Genomic DNA, 17,432 nt, shown 5'->3' on the forward strand with positions numbered 1-17,432 from the left:
TAGAAGAGCTTAATATTTTATTGCTACACTACAATTAAGCTGCAGTTGCAGAAGGCCTCTAGAGGGCAACAGAGGGATAGTTCTACATCCTGGCTGTTTCTCTCTTCTGACGGCAACAGCAAAGGTCTTCTGAGGAAAGTGGCTTATCTGGAGTGGGAGAAAGAGGCAAGATGTTTGTTTTTACTGAAAAGAAAATTAAGTCATTTTAAGGCCCGCCCCACAATCCCAGCTTGAGTTTGTCCCCTACTTATCTACATTGTCCATTCATACTGCAAGAAATTGCAAGCTCAGGACGCACAGTGTGCACTGTGCAGGGAGATATCGCTTCAGACTTGCAACAAAGTCTTTCTTTCAAGGTTATCTACTGAAAGTGTTTGCATTTGTGGAGTATTAATCAAAAATATCAATTAAAAACATTAAAAACAAATTTGCAAAACCTGGAATGAAACCAGTCATTTTAAAACAATTATACTAAGAGCATGTGTTAAAATTGCATGCTAAAATGGATAGGCTTGCTGGAACAAAAATGCTTTTAGCAGTCGCTGAAAACAATACTGCGAACATCTGCTTTGTGTATGACTTAGCTGGATCTCACCCAGTGTCTCTGCAAAATAACATATGGAAGTGACTTCCCTATAATATTGAAATGGTAAGAAGAACCACATTCAAGGTGAGATTTTGCAAAAGCTTGAAAATAATGTGAAATGATTCTGCAGTATCTTCTGGGGGAGGGGGGAGAGATGCAGGAAGGGCGTGTGGCTGAGGGCATGGTCTCTGCTTTCATACAATGCCCTGTGAAGCTTTTTCCTGTTGACTTCCAGGAAAAGCCAGCTAGTTCCCACCCTTCAGGCCTTTCACAGTGATCCATTCACTTACCATTCACAGTGATCACTCTCCTCCTCATCACTGTCCACATGTGACTGTTCTTCAGGAACCTCCTTGCTGTCCTCATGGCTGAGATGTCCTGTTCCTTGCTCAGGGAGGTCCTCTTCTTTCTGGGGAACTTCTGGTTCTTCTTTCTTAGGCGTAAGCTCTTTAGGGTCTCCAGCCGATTTGAAATTGTCCACCTGGAACACCCAGCGTCCTGGCACATCCACGTTGCTAGTTTTTGTAATGTTGATGACTTGAGGAGTGCGGGAGCTAGGGATGTTGTAGTAGTTCTTGTTATCGCCGCTGTTGAAGCCAGCCTGAAATAACCACAATACCGCCTTGATACAAGCATAGCAGTCAAATGCTGCTTTGTGGCAAGAAGCAACAACACTTTGGACTTCCAGGGTATCTTCCCAGGGTCTCTCCCTCTCAGGTAAGGAGTCCAAGCACTTGCAGGATGGACAGGGTTCCTGAACTACTGCAGGAGCTATCAACAAACTGGTTGCTCTGCTAGATACTTCCACTAAGGTGGGCTCCCTCAAGGAAAGTGGCTTTTTGCTGCAGAACTACTTAAATCAGGGATGAGGAACCTGTGGCCCTCCAGCTGTTGTTGGGCTCCAACTCTCACCCCAGGCAGCATGATGGGCTTTGTAGTCCAACAATATCTGGGCAGCCACAGGTTGCCTATCCCTGACTTAAACTCTCCTTTGGTTCCAATACTCAAGTGTGGGGAACTTGGACCAAGCTGGCTGTGGATGGTGGGAATTGTAGTTCAGCAATATCTGAACGGCCAAAGATTCACCAATCCTGCAATATCCAAGTTTCTTGCTTGTCAGATATTTGGCCCAGCACTGTTTCCATCCACATAGTGAGATATCCAGGGCGGTCATTTGCTGCTTTGCCACACCTGGTCAGAAATATCCCTTCCTTCCAAGATGGAAGGAAGAGACAACCCCAGACCAAAAAAAAAATAGCAAACCAAGTTGATGGACTATGCTGAAATGGCAAAATTAACCAGGAAGTTCAGGAACCAAGAAGACAAGAACTTTAAAAAAAGAATGGGAAAAGTTTATAATTTATATACAAGATCATTGTAAGCAGGTTAAAACATTGGCAGGATTTTAAACACACTTGTAATGTAACAGAATGTACGGATAATTTAGAGAGATAAAAAAGTGAAGAAGTATTGATATGCAGTGGAAAATAGAATCAACAGGACCCATGGAAGGGATGGGGGGTAGTCAGGAGATTCAGAGTAATCTTGATATTTGGATTTGGAATAGATTTTGTTGTATGTTTATATTCTTGAAAATCAAATAAAATTTTATTTTTTTAGAAAAATCGTGTTAGGATTGCTGGTTTGCACCCAGGTGGCTTTGGCTTGGTTTCTGCAATGAGACCTGTAAAATATTTTTACTGGGAGACCGCCATGGCCCAACTTGCAGAAGATCCTTGGCATCCCAAGTTGGAAAGGACAGGTAGCAGCAGAGGTGGATTTGGGGGAGTGTGGCTACAGTGGGAGCGGAGACTTGGGGTGCCACAGGGGACACTGCAGCAATGATTTAGAATGGAGCACGATTTTAGCATCACACAGGGCACTGCTGAAATTTTAGACCCCAAGATCCACCCCTGCTAGTAACTGTCCTTGTGGAAGATTTGTCCCTGAAAGCCTGGGCAGGGCTACAGCTCAGTGGTAGAGCTTTGCAAGAGATAGTCGCAGGTTCAACCCCCAGCATCTTCAGGTAAGGCTGAAACCCTGGAGGACCACTGCTGGTCAGAGCAGACAACAGTGGGCTCAATTGGCTAATAGCCTGACTCGGTGTCAGCCACTGCCTGTTAGACCATTGTAGACCAGACCAATGAAATATGTCAGCTAGTTGTGTTCCTGGATTTGAATGGAAAAGCATGTCATTCACTCTGGCACCATAAGGGACTCCGAGCAGCTCTTCTGAGAGAACCTCCTGGAACCAAATTCTCGGCTCACAGCGTGGGCCTACCTGTGCTGGGATTCCTCCTAAACCCGTTCTGGGATTTCCCTGACTTGCTGCCCCTGTAGTCCATTGGATGTCTGCATAGTTGAGCACCATAAAGGAAACATGGCCATCAGTACATAAGATAGCCTGGAAGGTGTTTACCTGGAGCAAAGACAAGCAGAAAGAGTGAGGTCGAGAAGACACACAATGAATTTCATCACAATTTCCTTGGCCTATGTCTTTTCCTCTTTGCTGTAGCTGCTGGCTGGCTATGCTCTTCCATGTGGATTTGGCTTCTTGGTGCTACAGCTGCATTTAAGAAAGGGGTGCATGTTTTGACAAAGTTGGGAGTTGCTTATGATGGGCAAAATATCTATAGAAATTAGGGTTGCTTTGCACCTTAATTTCAAGGGTAGCTTCCTGGGGAAACGGTTCCTATTTCTGGTATATGTTAACCCTAAAAGGCCTACTTAACTCTTAATTTTGGCCTCCAGCTTCTTTCATCCCCAACCATAATGGGTGGATGGGAATGGGCATCATGTTGGGGAAGGCCGATGGATAGCTGTAGGTATTTTGTGTGCTATACTTTTAGTGACTCTGATTTCCAGTGACTCTGAAAAGTGAGTATGCAAGTAAAAATTGGTGGTTATGCTTGAAACAAGCACTCCAGATGAGGCTGGCACAGTAGGGCAGCCCTGGAGTCCAAGGCATCTCTCTCTGCCAGCCTTCAGCCAATGGATCCCAGTCTTTCTTCTCCCCTCTTCTTCTTCCCAGAATGCCTTGCTAAAAGACTCCCTTTACCTGTCACCTCACACCCACTTTCCCTGGCACCATCTGCCTCCCCAGGCCAAAGGATTCCTCTTGGATGGTCCATCAACACCTTTTGTCATGTTAACAGATTTGCTCTTCACTAGGCCAGCCAAACTGGTTAGCATAAGCAAGCCCAGAGATTCCTGACACAGCTCTGCATCTTGTTCTTTCATCTGCATCCCAATTAATCAAAATCCTACCATTTATTAATTCCTATGGTTTAGGAGGTTCCCCCCTCCCCAATCTATAATAACACTGAACTACTGTAGATGGACCAATGGTCTGACTCAGCTAGAGACGCAAATTTGCTATGTGGTAATCTGGTACGGAGACCTCCAATGCCTGTATCAGAGCAGAGGCCCATGTTGTCCCAGGAAAGACCCAACTGGAAGGAAGATGCCCGAGCCAATTAGGCTCTTATTTATATGCGGAATGACTTACCTTCCTGGACAAAGATCCGAAATAGGCTACACGGTCCCAGGTGGCAATGAAGAGCCAGGTGGCTGTGAAACTGATTTCAGGGAAGTAGTTATTAATGTCCCGGGTGACATTTCTCAGCAGTTCTGGTTTCTGCGTCTGCCGGTAATAGACGTGGCCACCTAGAATAATGTTGGCATCCGCCCAGTAAGGGGCAACAAAGGCCTTTCCGTTTACCATGGGGATGGCTTCAGGGGTGTACTCTGGGACGGGCACGGAAAAGGAAACCACCCCATTGTTGTTGACCTGTGAAGGGGCAGAGAGCAGCAATGTAAGCAGAAACAGCAAAAGGCTAAAGTGCCCCCAAGCAAACCATCCCAAGGGCTATTTCCTTCTCACTGCTAAGAATTTTCAGTTTCTGATCTGAATCCTCTGGGTATCGGCTCCTAGACTCTGGGAGCAGCACAGTGTAACAGGCAAAGGGGGTCGATACCATGACTGGGAAGTGAGACTGTGCTGCTGGTCCTACCCCTTGGGTCACGTGCTTAGGCTAGCTGCACTGCCGATGATATTCTGAATGCACATATCTGAACCAGAGTCCCTATTCATCAGCTGGTTCATGCATTATCATCATCATCATCATCATCATCACCATCCTCCTCCTTCATCTGAGGATCACAGAGCAGTTTACAATATAAAAACACAAAAATACATGCCATAGTAACAAACAAAAGCAATAACCCCCACGTATGTAGTTTAAAAGGCCATCGATCAATTAGCCAAAGACCTGGGAGAAGAGGAACGTTTTTGCCTGGCACCAAAAGATATGTTAGGACGCGGGTGGCGATGTGGGTATGTGGGATGTTAGCACGCGGGTGGCGCTGTGGGTAAAACCACAGTGCCTAGGACTTGCTGATCGTACAGTCGGCGGTTCGAATCCCCGCGGCGGGGTGAGCTCCTGTCTCTCGGTCCCAGCTCCTGCCCACCTAGCAGTTCGAAAGCACCCTTTAAAAAAAGTGCAAGTAGATAAATAGGTACCGCTTTATAGCGGGAAGGTAAACGGCGTTTCCGTGTGCTGTGCTCGCCAGAGCAGCGATGTCACACTGGCCACGTGACCCGGAAGTGTCTGTGGACGGCGCCGGCTCCCGGCCTCTAGAGTGAGATGAGCGCACAACCCTAAAGTCTAACAAGACTGGCCCGTACGGGCAGGGGTACCTTACCTTAAAAGATATGTAATGAAGGTGCCAGGTGAGCCTCCCTGCATTGTTGCCCCTTGCCTAGGCATTTGGATCACCAAGAGTCGCTATGCATGAACTGATGTTCATTGCCTAGCAGGTGGTTTTCAGCCCCCGTCCCCCCCCCCATATCTTTCGGAGAACCTCCGTCAGTGATTGGCATCGTCCTGCGTCATTTATCTATTTGTACATGCACACTATTTATAGCCTGCCCTTTGTCAAAAGACCTCAGGTAAGATCCCTTGTCCATGGGAACTCTGTCTACCAGCAGGTTCCCTTGCACCCTTGGTAAGGAGATGTTGGTCACCCAGAGCAGTGAAGGAGTGGCCTGAGAGATGGCCAGGCAAGTGGGCTCCTAGTCAGAGTGAAGAGGCTCATTTTTGCACTCCCCCCCCCTCGGGCCTGCAGCCCTTGGCAGGAGCCAGCCTTGTCAACCCCTAGGTACACCCCTGTCAAAGCAATGATTCTTCAACAGCAACTTTGTTGGAGAGGTCATGTTGTGTGGATGCCTGATTATCGTCTGCCAAAGCAACTACAGTGGTACCTTGGGTTAAGTACTTAATTCATTCCGGAGGTCCGTTCTTAACCTGAAACTGTTCTTAACTTGAAGCACCACTTTAGCTAATGGGGCCTCCTGCTGCTGCCACGCTGCGGGAGCATGATTTCTATTCTCATCCTGAAGCAAAGTTCTTAACCCGAGGTACTATTTCTGGGTTAGCGGAGTCTGTAACCTGAAGCATATGTAACCTGAAGCGTATGTAACCCGAGGTACCACTGTACTCTATTCCAAACTTAAAAATGGAAAGCATAATGTTGGTAGTCAACAAAAGAGGTTCAAAGACTGTCCTAAGGCAAATCTAAAAAAAATGTAGTGTAAACACAGACAACTGGGAAACACTGGCCTGCAAGCACTCTAGTTGGAGAACAGCTTTTACCAAAGGTGTCATAGGCTTTGAAGACGCTCAAACTCAGGATGAAAGGAAGAAAAGTGCTAAGAGGAAGATACACTTGGCAAACCCTCACCATGAGCAACTGCCGCCTAGAAACCTATGTCCCCACTGTGGAAGGACGTGTGGATCCAGGATTGGCCTCCACAGTCACTTACGGACTCACTGTTAAAACTGTGTTTATGGAAGACAATCCTGCTCAGCTACGAGTGATTGCCAAAGAAGACGACACCCCTGTGTATCATTTTAGCATTCCCTGACATCTAGGGCTTATCTACGCTAACCTTTCCTCCTTGCTTTAAAGCTCTAAGCACTCTTTTTATTTTTGCTCCAGAGCTTTCCCTGTGAAAACCCACCCTTTAAGTGCTCTGACATAGAACTTCAAAGCATTGGTTTCTGCCTGGAAAGAGAGGGGCAAAAGATAATAAGCCTCTAGTCACAGTATCGGCTATCTGTTCTTCCGGCTACAAGAAGATGGAAGTTTGTAGGATAATGGGCATCCTGAGAGCAGAACACTTGAGGTTGAAGTGGGAGAGTGGTCACGTTCTCCTTTCCTGTTATTCATTCTTGCTTTCTGCCAAAAGGGATTATACGTACATAAACACTGTGGTAAGTCTTGTCGTAGAAGGTGAAAGGTACCAAAATGGGAATCTTAGGGGACGTCCCGTCATCTGCTATGGGGTTCTTCATATCTCCTGCAGCTTCCCCATAGGGATACAGGAGGTGCTCTGGACAGAAACGAGAGAGAACACTTTGATGCCTCAAACCTGACACAAACCTATGATAATCGGGGAGGGGTGCTGTTGTGTGGCATAACAGAGCATCCTCAAAAGGAAGGAAATTGTTATCTATGTTCCCACAGCTACCAGATTCTGGAAGGAAGATTTGCACAATAGTGACCCCCTAAATACTCTGCTTAAAAGTTTTTGCTAGGTGAACCTCCATCTTGGTCTCAGCAGTTGTTTTATGCAGACCCTCCAAGTGTCCCTATTTTCCACAGACAGTCCCAGATTTACAGAAGCCGTCCCAGTTTCTGATTTGATCCCAGAATGTCCCACTTTTCCTTAGGACGTCCCTATTTTCATCAGAGAAATGTTAAAGGGTATGGAGGTATGCCCTTAGGCAAGGAGAAAAGTGACTATACCACCTTTAGAAGACACCTGAAGGCAGCCCTATATAGGGAAAGTTTTTTTTAATGTTTTGTTATGTTTTTTACATATGTTGGAAGCTGCTCAGAGTGGCTGGGGAAACCCAGTTGGATGAGCAGGGTATAAATAATAGATGATGATTGTTATGGAATAGAATGTCCCTATTTTCATCGGAGAAATACTGGAGGATATGTAGAAGACTTCAGTCAGCCCATCATTATCTAAATCAGTGCTAAATAACTCAGGTTTCTAGAAATACTATTTCTTTGGAGAAAGCTCCACTGACACTCCACGAGGGTCAGACTTTACCGTTGGTTTCTTTTGTTTCTTTTGTTTCTTTTATTTCTTTTATTTTTTTTGTTTCATGGAACCAAAAACTCGAAGCTGAACCTATAACAAAGAAAGGAAAGACAATGGTGAGTCTTCAGGGGAAGAGTGCTCTCTCTTCTGGGATCTAGGAAGCTTTCTGGGTCTGTGGATTCCCCTAGGGGATCTCATCACATCTATCTGTCAATTTAGCAAGGCTTTGCAGCAGCTCCCCAATTTGTGGTGGGCCTTCTCCACTTCTCTGCGCTTTTCACTTGTTCTTGATCTTATTTATGCCTCTTTCTCCAAATACCAGCTTCTGGTGAGACTCAGATTGCTGCCTTGGTTCAACTTACCTAGCAGAAGTAGCAGGAAGGCAAAGGAAGTCTTCATATTGGCGTCTCCTTCCCAAGCAGCAGCATATGACAAGCAACATCCCAGGAATTGAGGAGAAAGGAGAGGGCATATAAAATTGAATTAAGACATGAATGCAGGAGGGAAATATGCCTTTTCCAGTTGTGTGTATGTCCCCCCACCACCACTCACCCACATCCCATTAAAGCAGAGGTGGGGGACCTGTGGTCCTCCAAGTGTTTCTGGACTCCAATTCCCATCAACTCCAAGCAGTATGGCCAATGGTCAGGGATAAGGGGAGTTGTAGTCTGCAAACAGCTGGACCGTCACAGGTTCCCCCTTCCTGCATTGAAGAACACAATGGATCACACTTTTTGGGTCTGAGACCTGCCTGTCAGTTCCACTCTTCCCCATTGCCTATGTGAAACTGGCCAATGGCTGGAACAGGAAAAATCTAGTGCTCCTCTGAATTTTCGTCACTTGATGTGGAATATGCTCCAGACAATCTCTGACCATGCAACTCTAGGCATGTTTAAAGGTAAAGGGACCCCTGACCATTAGGTCCAGTCGTGACTGACTCTGGGGTTGTGGCGCTCATCTCGCTTTATTGTCCACAGACAGCTTCCGGGTCATGTGGCCAGCATGACTAAGCCGCTTCTGGTGAACCAGAGCAGTGCACAGAAATGCCGTTTACCTTCCCGCCAGAGCGGTACCTATTTATCTACTTGCACTTTGACGTGCTTTCGAACTGCTAGGTTGGCAGGAGCAGGGACCAAGCAACGGGAGCTCACCCCGTCGCGGGGATTCGAACTGCTGTTCCTTCTGATCGGCAAGTCCTAGGCTCTGTGGTTTGTTTACTTGGGTGTAAACACTAGGTAAGTGGACAGGATTACAGCCTAAGTGTTTTACATATTTGCCAAAGTTACTTGATGTGGATATCTGGATTTGACACCCTGCGATATTTTGTTTCAGCATTTGATGTTCAACTAAAGAGGTTTCAGAATCTGATATTTGCCTCTGTCTGATAGCTGATGCACAATTCTATTTATTATTTATTTATTTATTTATTTATTTATTTATTTATTTAACTATCTAAGCACTTTGCATATCCCAACAATTTACCATAGAGTTTGAATTCTGAAGCAAAGGATGTGGCGGGAGGGCGGGGGGTGTGGAAAGCATTTTCAGAAATCAAAGCAATAGAATTGGGAAGTTTGGTGCGTTTTCAAGCATTTCCACCTTAGGAAAATGGAAGGTATCATCAGGAGGTCCTGAGCGGCACTTACCTCTTGCATTGCAAACCTCCCAACAACTATCAAAAGTGCACAAGGTGTCGTATGTGAAATGAGGTAGCCCAATATATAGTGGTGCCTTGGTTTAAGAACAGTCCTGTTTACGAATGATTCGGTTTACAAACTCCGCAAAACCAGAAGTAATGTTCTGATTTGCGAACTTTACCTTGGTCTACAAAAGGAAACTGAACGGTGGAAGGGCACCAGCAGCGGAACACCTCATTAGGGAAAGCGTGCCTCAGTTTAAGAATGGTTTCAGTTTAAGAAACGGACTTCAGGAATGGATTGAGTTTGTAAACCGAGGTACCACTATATTGGAAGGTGGGTGGGTGTTCCATTGGAAGCACAGGTGAGGTGGTCACAGTGTTGTGCCACCCCACCAAAGATGTGCTCACTGCCCATCCCACCTACCCCTCTCCCCATCAGCCTCATTTAGGAGCCTCTGTGGTGATTTGGTCATTTTAGACTCTGGACTTTATGGTCTTACAGGCATCACCCTCTTAAGATGACAACGTTTATCATTTCACTGCCTTCAAAATGTAGTAAGCCAGCTCTGCTGTGCTTGGAGATCTTCCTGCTCATTCTGATTGCTGGGTGGGGAATAGACCTCTGCCCCCCAAGTCCTGCTTCCATGGCATAACCGGGCAGTTTTTGTGCATGTTCTGATTGATGCACACTGGGCAATTTATTTCACAACATTTACCGTATTTTTCGATCTATAAGACGCACCAGACCATAAGACGCACCTAGTTTTTGGAGGAGGAAAACAAGGAAAAAAATATTCTGAATCTCAGAAGCCAGAACAACAAGAGGGATTGCTGCACAGCGAAGGCAGCAATCCCTCTTGCTGTTCTGGCTTCTGGGATAGCTGTGCATTCACTCCATAAGACACACACACATTTCCCCTTACATTTTAGGAGTGAAGAAGTGAGTCTTATAGAGCAAAAAATACGGTATATATGCCTTGATTGTAATAAAACCTCAAAGTGATTTACTTAAAAAAAAAAACCCAATGAAAAGAAAGTGAAAACACATATTTAAACCATCCAAAAATAATTAAAATCCAGGACAAAAATGCTTTAGCAGACACCGAAAAGAGTACAGTGAAGGCACCTGCTTGACGCCAACAGTCAGAGAGCTCCAAATTGTGGATGCCTCACTTGCACGTGAACGGGAAAAGTTGGGTCTCTCCCTCATGCTGAGAATCCCTAGGCATGTTCACAGTTTCGCATGTATAGACGCTACACACGGCTACCTCACATGTAAATGTTGGGTTATGGGGCCAGCATATATGTGGCAGGTTGGGGGGGGGGTAAGCCAGCCAATGCACTGTACCCACTATTGTTTGTGTCCTCATAATTACAACTTGCCCCTTCCCCTTAAACCTCATCGCTGAGCCAGCATTTGAACCCAAATCTCTGCAATCCAATATCAACATGCTATCCCCTGCAAGTGTCGGGGGGGGGAGCGTGGAACATCCTGGTTTTTTGCACAAGAGCATGGCGGCCATTCTGGGCACTGTGATCTCACGTGGGTCGTGTGACTTTTTTGTGACACGCATCCTGGTTTTGGGACATGCCATTCACTAAGCTATTTCAGATGTGCTGATAACCTGGAAATGGCCCAGGAAGGCTTCTGTCTCAATGCAAACAGCAATGAGGGAAGGGCGCTTTTTGTTGGTATCATGGCAGGGGGAGGAAAGGAGTAAAGTCTTTTTCGCGCCCCCTCTCTCCCCCCATCCCTCCGTCTCCATCCATTGCAGTCCCAGATGTTGCCAAAGTTCTCCCATGCTGCTCTTCATGTAACAAAAGCATGCAAGTTAATTGCATTCAATTTCATGTCTAGCTTGGCCGTATTATGTGTGTGCATTTGTAAAAACACCTGCCTGTCTTCATGCTCCTGATATCTTGAGGATGCAGAAATTTCCACTTGCCTTTAGCCCCTACCTCACTTACCTTTCTGCTCCTTCCTTCCTCCACGTCTGTTGTCGCCCAGGCTCAGATATCCTTAAGGAGTCTCTTCTGGTTTTATATATACAGCCCTGCAATATTTCCACACCCAAGTTCCCCTGTAAAAATTGACCTACCTCCCGCCAGCTCTTCCCTTCCCTCTGACCTGGCCTGATGCCCCAGAGGGATTCCTAACTCAATGGCAAGATAGAAGCTTTAAATCCACTCTTAATCCATTGTGTATGTTTTAGGGGTGTGCGCAGGCCCCAAGATTTGTCTTGTAGCTGAGTTTGTGCATTTTAAAATTACTGATCTGTTTTCAGACACTCTACTTTTCCCGCTTCGGTCTTAAATTTGGGTTCTGAGTTGTATCAAATGAAGCTCCGTGGTTCCCCTTTCATTATAATGGGAAATCTAAAAACAGCAGTAATTCTTCTTTTGACAAAGTGAGTGACATTTATGAGTCCCTTCAGAGTGGATCAAGCTTGCCAAATTGCAGTGGAATGGGTTCGGAATGTTTTTGTAAATAAAAGAGATTCACTTTCCTCCATAAGTCCAAACAAGGGGCACCATGGGGGTTTCTTGCTCTTTCTTGCCTTAAATATAATTAAGAGGTAGCCTAGTGTGTGAATTTTTGTCTTCATATTTTTTTTTCCAATTTTTGAACCTTCAGACTGGCCACGCTTTCTGTCTAGAACACGGCCTGTGAAGTAATGTGAGGTATATTTGCTTTTCTTAAAAAAGAGCAATATAGGATTTAAAACAACAAGAACAAAAAATACCTTAAATCAAGTTTGTAACTATTAAAAAAATATATCCAGAGCTGTGCTTTAACCATAAACCACATCTTCAGTTATCTGCAAGCAAAATTTTGAACAGCCTCATCTTTTAAAGCTATTGAAACATTGTGATGTATAGGAAAACACACAGCCCCCAAATGTATATTCTCAGTTGTAGATCTTCTCAATTTCGCACCCCCTCGGCTCAGCAACCTGTGTGTGTGTGTGTGTGTGTGTGTGTGTGTGTGTGTGTGTGAAATCTGCCCCCACACCCCTAAATTCAGTACTGGTGGGGGCCAAGAAACACAGTTGCCATGATGTCAGGGCACAAGCGAAGCTGTACTATAGACTAAGGTGACCATGTTCCACAGGCTGATGTATCTTCTAATGCAGATGTAGGGGACCTGTGGCCCTCCAGATGTTGCTGAGCTGCAACTCCCATCATCTCCAGCCACTGGCCATGCTAGCAGAGATTGATGGGAATTGGAGTCCACCAAAATCTGAAAAGCTACCAATTGACAGCTCTGTCCTAAAACATCCAGCCTGACTGTGTGGCTTGAAAAGAAGTTCCTTCCTCAAGACCTCACTTCAGGGTGCTTTATCCCAACTCTATAAAAATCAGTACAGTGGTACCTCGGGTTACATACGCTTCAGGTTACATATGCTTCAGGTTACAGACTCCGCTAACCCAGAAATAGTGCTTCAGGTTAAGAACTTTGCTTCAGGATGAGAACAGAAATCGTGCTTCGGCCGCACAGCAGCAGCAGGAGGCCCCATTAGCTAAAGTGGTGCTTCAGGTTAAGAACGGTTTCAGGTTAAGAACGGACCGGAACGAATTAAGTACTTAACCCAAGGTACCACTGTATTAGCTGTGTTCTTCTGACAAGGAGATCTAAGGGCCCCAATCTAGCAGTCCCAATTAAGAAAGCAGGAAACCAATCATTGCTGAGAGGGCAAGGCGGATGTGGATTAGGCCTTGATCCTCTTGTTTGCTCCTTTACTGAGAGAAGATCAATAAGGATTAGGTAAACACACAAAGTGTGGACTCTGTGCCATGATCATCCCACTTGGCTTGAACTCCCAAATGTTTGCAAAAGGAGATCTGGATTGGGGAACAGGATCTTGCCACACCCCTGGGAATTGGTATAATGCTTTCCCTTTTAACAGCTGTATTGTCCTCTGTCTCAGCATTGAGCATCCACAACAACATGGAACAAGTAACAGGGTAAATGCACTAACTCTCAGTTGCCCAGCCTTGTAAATCCTATCTATATCACTTCACCAGGAAGCAGCTGTATCTCTTAAAGCAGAGCTTTCCAAACTTTTCATGTTGGTGACACACTTTTTAGGCACGCATCATTTCGCAACACAGTAATTCGTTTTTGCTAGCAAACAAGAGGTTAAACTAACCCCTTTCCAGACCCAGGAGAAGCACGGGGAGCGTTCACGTGACACACCTACACCATAGCTGTCAAGCGTCCCTTATTTGGAGGGACAGTCCCTTATCCCAGTGCCATGTCCCACTGCTGTCCCTTATTGATGGATGTCCCTTAAATTTCCTGGGTTTCAAAGGAAGCAGCTCCTCTCCCTCCCTCCCTGCCGGCCAGGGAGGAGGGAGGCTCCAAGTGTGTTGTTTGGCTGCCCCCCCCCCCCTTCGGCCTCCTTTCACCAGACTCGGCCCCCGGGAGCCCCTCCCCGCTGGGACTGGTGGGAGCCTCGGGCCCTTCCGCCACCATCCTCCTCACTGCTGCCAAACTGAGCATCTCTGCCTGGGGCCTCCTGTCTGCCCATCACCGGCACTCCCGCTCCTGCTAGGCCGTACTGCGGCTGCGCCGCCGAAGGACCTGGATGAGATGGGCAGCCTGGCATGGTCTATGAATTGATGAGGAGCCTTGAGAGGAGAGTGAGGGCAACCATAGAGAAAGCAGTTCAGAGAGAGGAGGAAGAGGAGGAGGAGGCGCGGGCAGGTGTTCCAAGGGCTACAAGGGAAGGACCGCAAGCGCTTCTCCCATAGATTTGTAGTGGTAAACTAGCAAAGATGGTCTGATCTGCGGGTTTACTTTGGGCGCTATTCCCCCCCCCTTCCTCCCGCCCCACCTGATGGAATTGAGAGCTGCAGATGGAGCACGAGAGAAAAGATACAGAACTACAGCAGCATCTTTGTAGCTTGGACTTTGTTTTGCACGGAAAGTTGTTGCTGCTTGTAGTTCTTTAAGTGCAGTGTTTCATCGGCTGGTGTCTTGAGCAGCAACCTCTGGAAACAAAGGGCTAAAAACCGGCTCTGCTCTCCAAAATTATCTGGTCCCTTTTAACTGGTTGACCAAAATCCCTTATTTTGGCTGCTGGTCCCTTATTTTCAAGGCTGCTGGTCCCTTATTTTCAAATCTGTAAGTTCTGTCAATTTAGTATGACCTACACACTAACATGTCAGGACACACTTTGGAAAGCTCTGTCTTAAAGGGACCACAGACCAAATATCTGGCTAAGAAACATAGAGGAACAGGAAACCATGGATAGAATAACTGGTAATTCAATATGAGATGGAAAATGAAGTCCCTTTTTTAGGAATTAGGGGGGGAATCATTCAGTTCACGTTTCAGTGCAAAATTTGCACTTCTCTTTTGCAGCATAACCAAATAAGGCATACGAAAAGATTTGTATTAGGGCTAATCCATACTTCAGTTTGCCCCAGGCCTAGAAAGCACAGGTCCAAGCAGTTTTCCAACTGACTCACTCCTTTTTGAGGGAAAACCCACTCTTTAGCTTTAAATCAGGATGAACTGCAGTCCACGGAAAACTCGATTACCGTTTGCTCAGATGGAGCACTAAAGAACGGTTTTCCCTGAGGGAAAGCGGCAAGGCAAGAGGATGTGTGGATAAGACCTTCGTGAAAAGTGCATGTGTGAAAAATGCATTCTATTATGGAAAATGTGCTGGCAAGAGTATATGCACTAGGTGAAATTGCATGGGAAAGTGGGCACACTGGGAAGTTGGTTGGCATCCATCTGTCTCATGGAAATGTATGGATCATGATACCTTTAAAAAAAAAACCCCCTAAATACATACATTTATGAAGTGAACTGAATTTTAAGATTAACAAAATGCAAAATTGGAGAAACCAAACTGACAGATTTTTGACACCACATTCCTCATTATTTAACATAGACATTTTAAAGAGTCTCCCTCTTGCTGCTGTCCACTTCCCTTGTCAACCTCTCTCTGGTACAGTGGCGTAGCGTGGGGGGCTGGGGGCGTGGCCCTGGCTGCATTTTTTTGAGGAGGCACAACCAGGTGCCCCAACAACAGGCTCCCTCACCTGAGAAATATTACAGAGGGGGTGGAATAGGACGTCCCTATTTTCACCAGAAAAATGTTAGAGGGTACCAGAGAGAGTTTGGGAAACTAAAAGCTTGTTATCAAGGGGTTGCCTTGCTTCTGTGAACCCCACTTTCAGATGAAATAAGAACCCCTCAAGTCAGATTTTGACCTAGAGGTCACTGGCACAGTAAGGACTCATCTGTGTCCATTCATGTTCTGCTTTTCGCCAGTGTTTCTCAGAAGATGAGAGCCAGAGTCTGGTCCAAACGCTGATCTCCTTCCTGACCGCCAAAGGTCCTGCTGTTGAGGTCTTGCAATGCACTCACATTTTAAAGTTGTTTGCCCATCCCATGTGCATCTCTACGGCTCAGTGAATCTGCTCGGAGCTGATTCATTTGCTGGTGCACTGATCCCTGTGTAACTATTAGCAGAGAATAGGACTTGGGTGGGGCAGGACAGCCCTAAGCCCTTGGAGAGCCATCTGTTGACACCTGCCTGGATTCAGTTGTAAGAAGAGAGTAGAGCTCTATATTGTTGCACAGCACTGCAAGCTCCAGGTGGCTGCAATTGTCTGAAAATGACAATCTCTGTTTTTTGAGATCCATTCCCCAGGACTACTCATTCCAGCTTTTATCATTCCAGATACCACCTTGGAAGGCAGCCAGGCCTCAAGTGTGAAAAGTAGGAGTTGTTTTTGGATTAGGATCCAAGTTGGCACATCATCAAATAACTTGGGGGGGGGCACTTGCCCTGGTTCACCCTTTAAAAGGTTTATTTCGTCCCAAACTCTCTTGGGTCAGTACTGGGCAGAACCCATATCCGCTAACATTTCTCTGATGAAAATAGAGATGTATTATTATTATTATTATTATTATTATTATTATTATTATTATTCTCCATCCATCTGACTGGGTTGCCCCAGCCACTCTGGATGGCTTCCAACATATGAAAAACCATACTAAAACATTAAACATTTAAAAAAAGCCCTTCCCCATACAAGCCTACCTTCAGATAACTCGGAGGTCAGATAACTCCATACCTTCCAACATTTCTCCGATGGAAATAAGGACATCCTAAGGAAAAGTGGGACATTCCGGGATCAAATCAGAAACTGGGGCAGCTTCTGTAAATTCGGGGCTGTCCCAGGAAAATAGGGACACTTGGAGGGTCTGCAATGCACCCTATTCAAGCTGGCTTTCATGAAGGAAAGGTGTGGAATAGTTTGCAAGGCACTCTAGTAGGAATGCTTACTTACTCTCTGTAGACACTAAATAGCAAGAAGCAGTGAGAGTAGGGACTTCGCAAGAGTAATGAAGACAGTCTTGGAAAGAAATGTTTATAATCCACAGCACCACTCTGACAACCTTACCTCTCCTGAGCTATGTTATTGAAATTAAAAGCCACACATCAGCAACATTTTCTAGGGAGCTCAAAAGTAAAAGGAACCATAATACATTTTTTTTAAAAATACAATAAATTGTCTGGTAATAGGATGTGGTTCTTCAGCAGCAGTAACAATGACTACATGAGACACAGAAGAATGTAGGGATACAGTTGTGCAGAAGGGACTGGAAGCCCATTTATATTAGACATTGATTTGTTTAAATTGTTGTTGTAGAAACAATCCTTGTGAATTCATGGGCTTATCCATTGGGAAGGACCATAGCTCAGTACCTTGCATGCCTTACATGCAGAAGGTCCCCGTTTCAATCTGCAGGGAGGGCAGTTAAAGATTCCTGTCTGAAACCCTGGAGAGGCTGATGGACCATTCTTGTTGTTGTTATTTTATATAAAAAAATAATAATTTTCACATTTAAACATTATCATCATATAAACCATAACAAACAAAAACAATTAAAATAGAAAATAAAACATTTTCACACCATATTAAATCCATATTTTCGGATTATTCTGATCCCTTTACTTCCCTCCATTTCCTCCCCTGGTTCTTTTATAATATCTTATATTATACATGCCTATAATTTCTTTATCTTTAACTATTTCCAATTTTAAATGTTTTTAAAGAGCTGCTAT

General features: G+C 45.4%; 1 protein-coding gene across 3 annotated transcripts in view; it reads right to left on the reverse strand.

Annotated features, from left to right (window-relative positions):
* Positions 1–17,432, reverse strand: part of LOC310684558 (alpha-tectorin-like) — a 20,712-nt gene continuing 3,280 nt past the window's right edge. Inside the window, exons 1-8 of one of the 3 annotated variants that reach the window (XM_083455895.1) lie at positions 11,308–11,884; positions 8,063–8,110; positions 7,710–7,790; positions 6,850–6,980; positions 4,095–4,376; positions 2,868–3,005; positions 877–1,187; positions 1–147 (exon numbers count right to left, since the gene is read on the reverse strand). In XM_083455895.1, the coding sequence (XP_083312021.1) occupies position 147; positions 877–1,187; positions 2,868–3,005; positions 4,095–4,376; positions 6,850–6,980; positions 7,710–7,790; positions 8,063–8,099 (981 nt within the window). In that variant the 5' untranslated portion in view covers positions 8,100–8,110; positions 11,308–11,884 and the 3' untranslated portion in view covers positions 1–146. Of the gene's footprint in view, positions 148–876; positions 1,188–2,867; positions 3,006–4,094; positions 4,377–6,849; positions 6,981–7,709; positions 7,791–8,062; positions 8,111–11,233; positions 11,256–11,307; positions 11,885–17,432 lie in introns of those variants that run through there. The other 2 variants (XM_083455897.1, XM_083455896.1) reach the window with 2 other exon arrangements.

Source organism: Podarcis tiliguerta (genome assembly GCF_965153285.1).
Source record: "Podarcis tiliguerta genome assembly, chromosome: 8".
Lineage (NCBI taxonomy): Eukaryota > Metazoa > Chordata > Lepidosauria > Squamata > Lacertidae > Podarcis > Podarcis tiliguerta.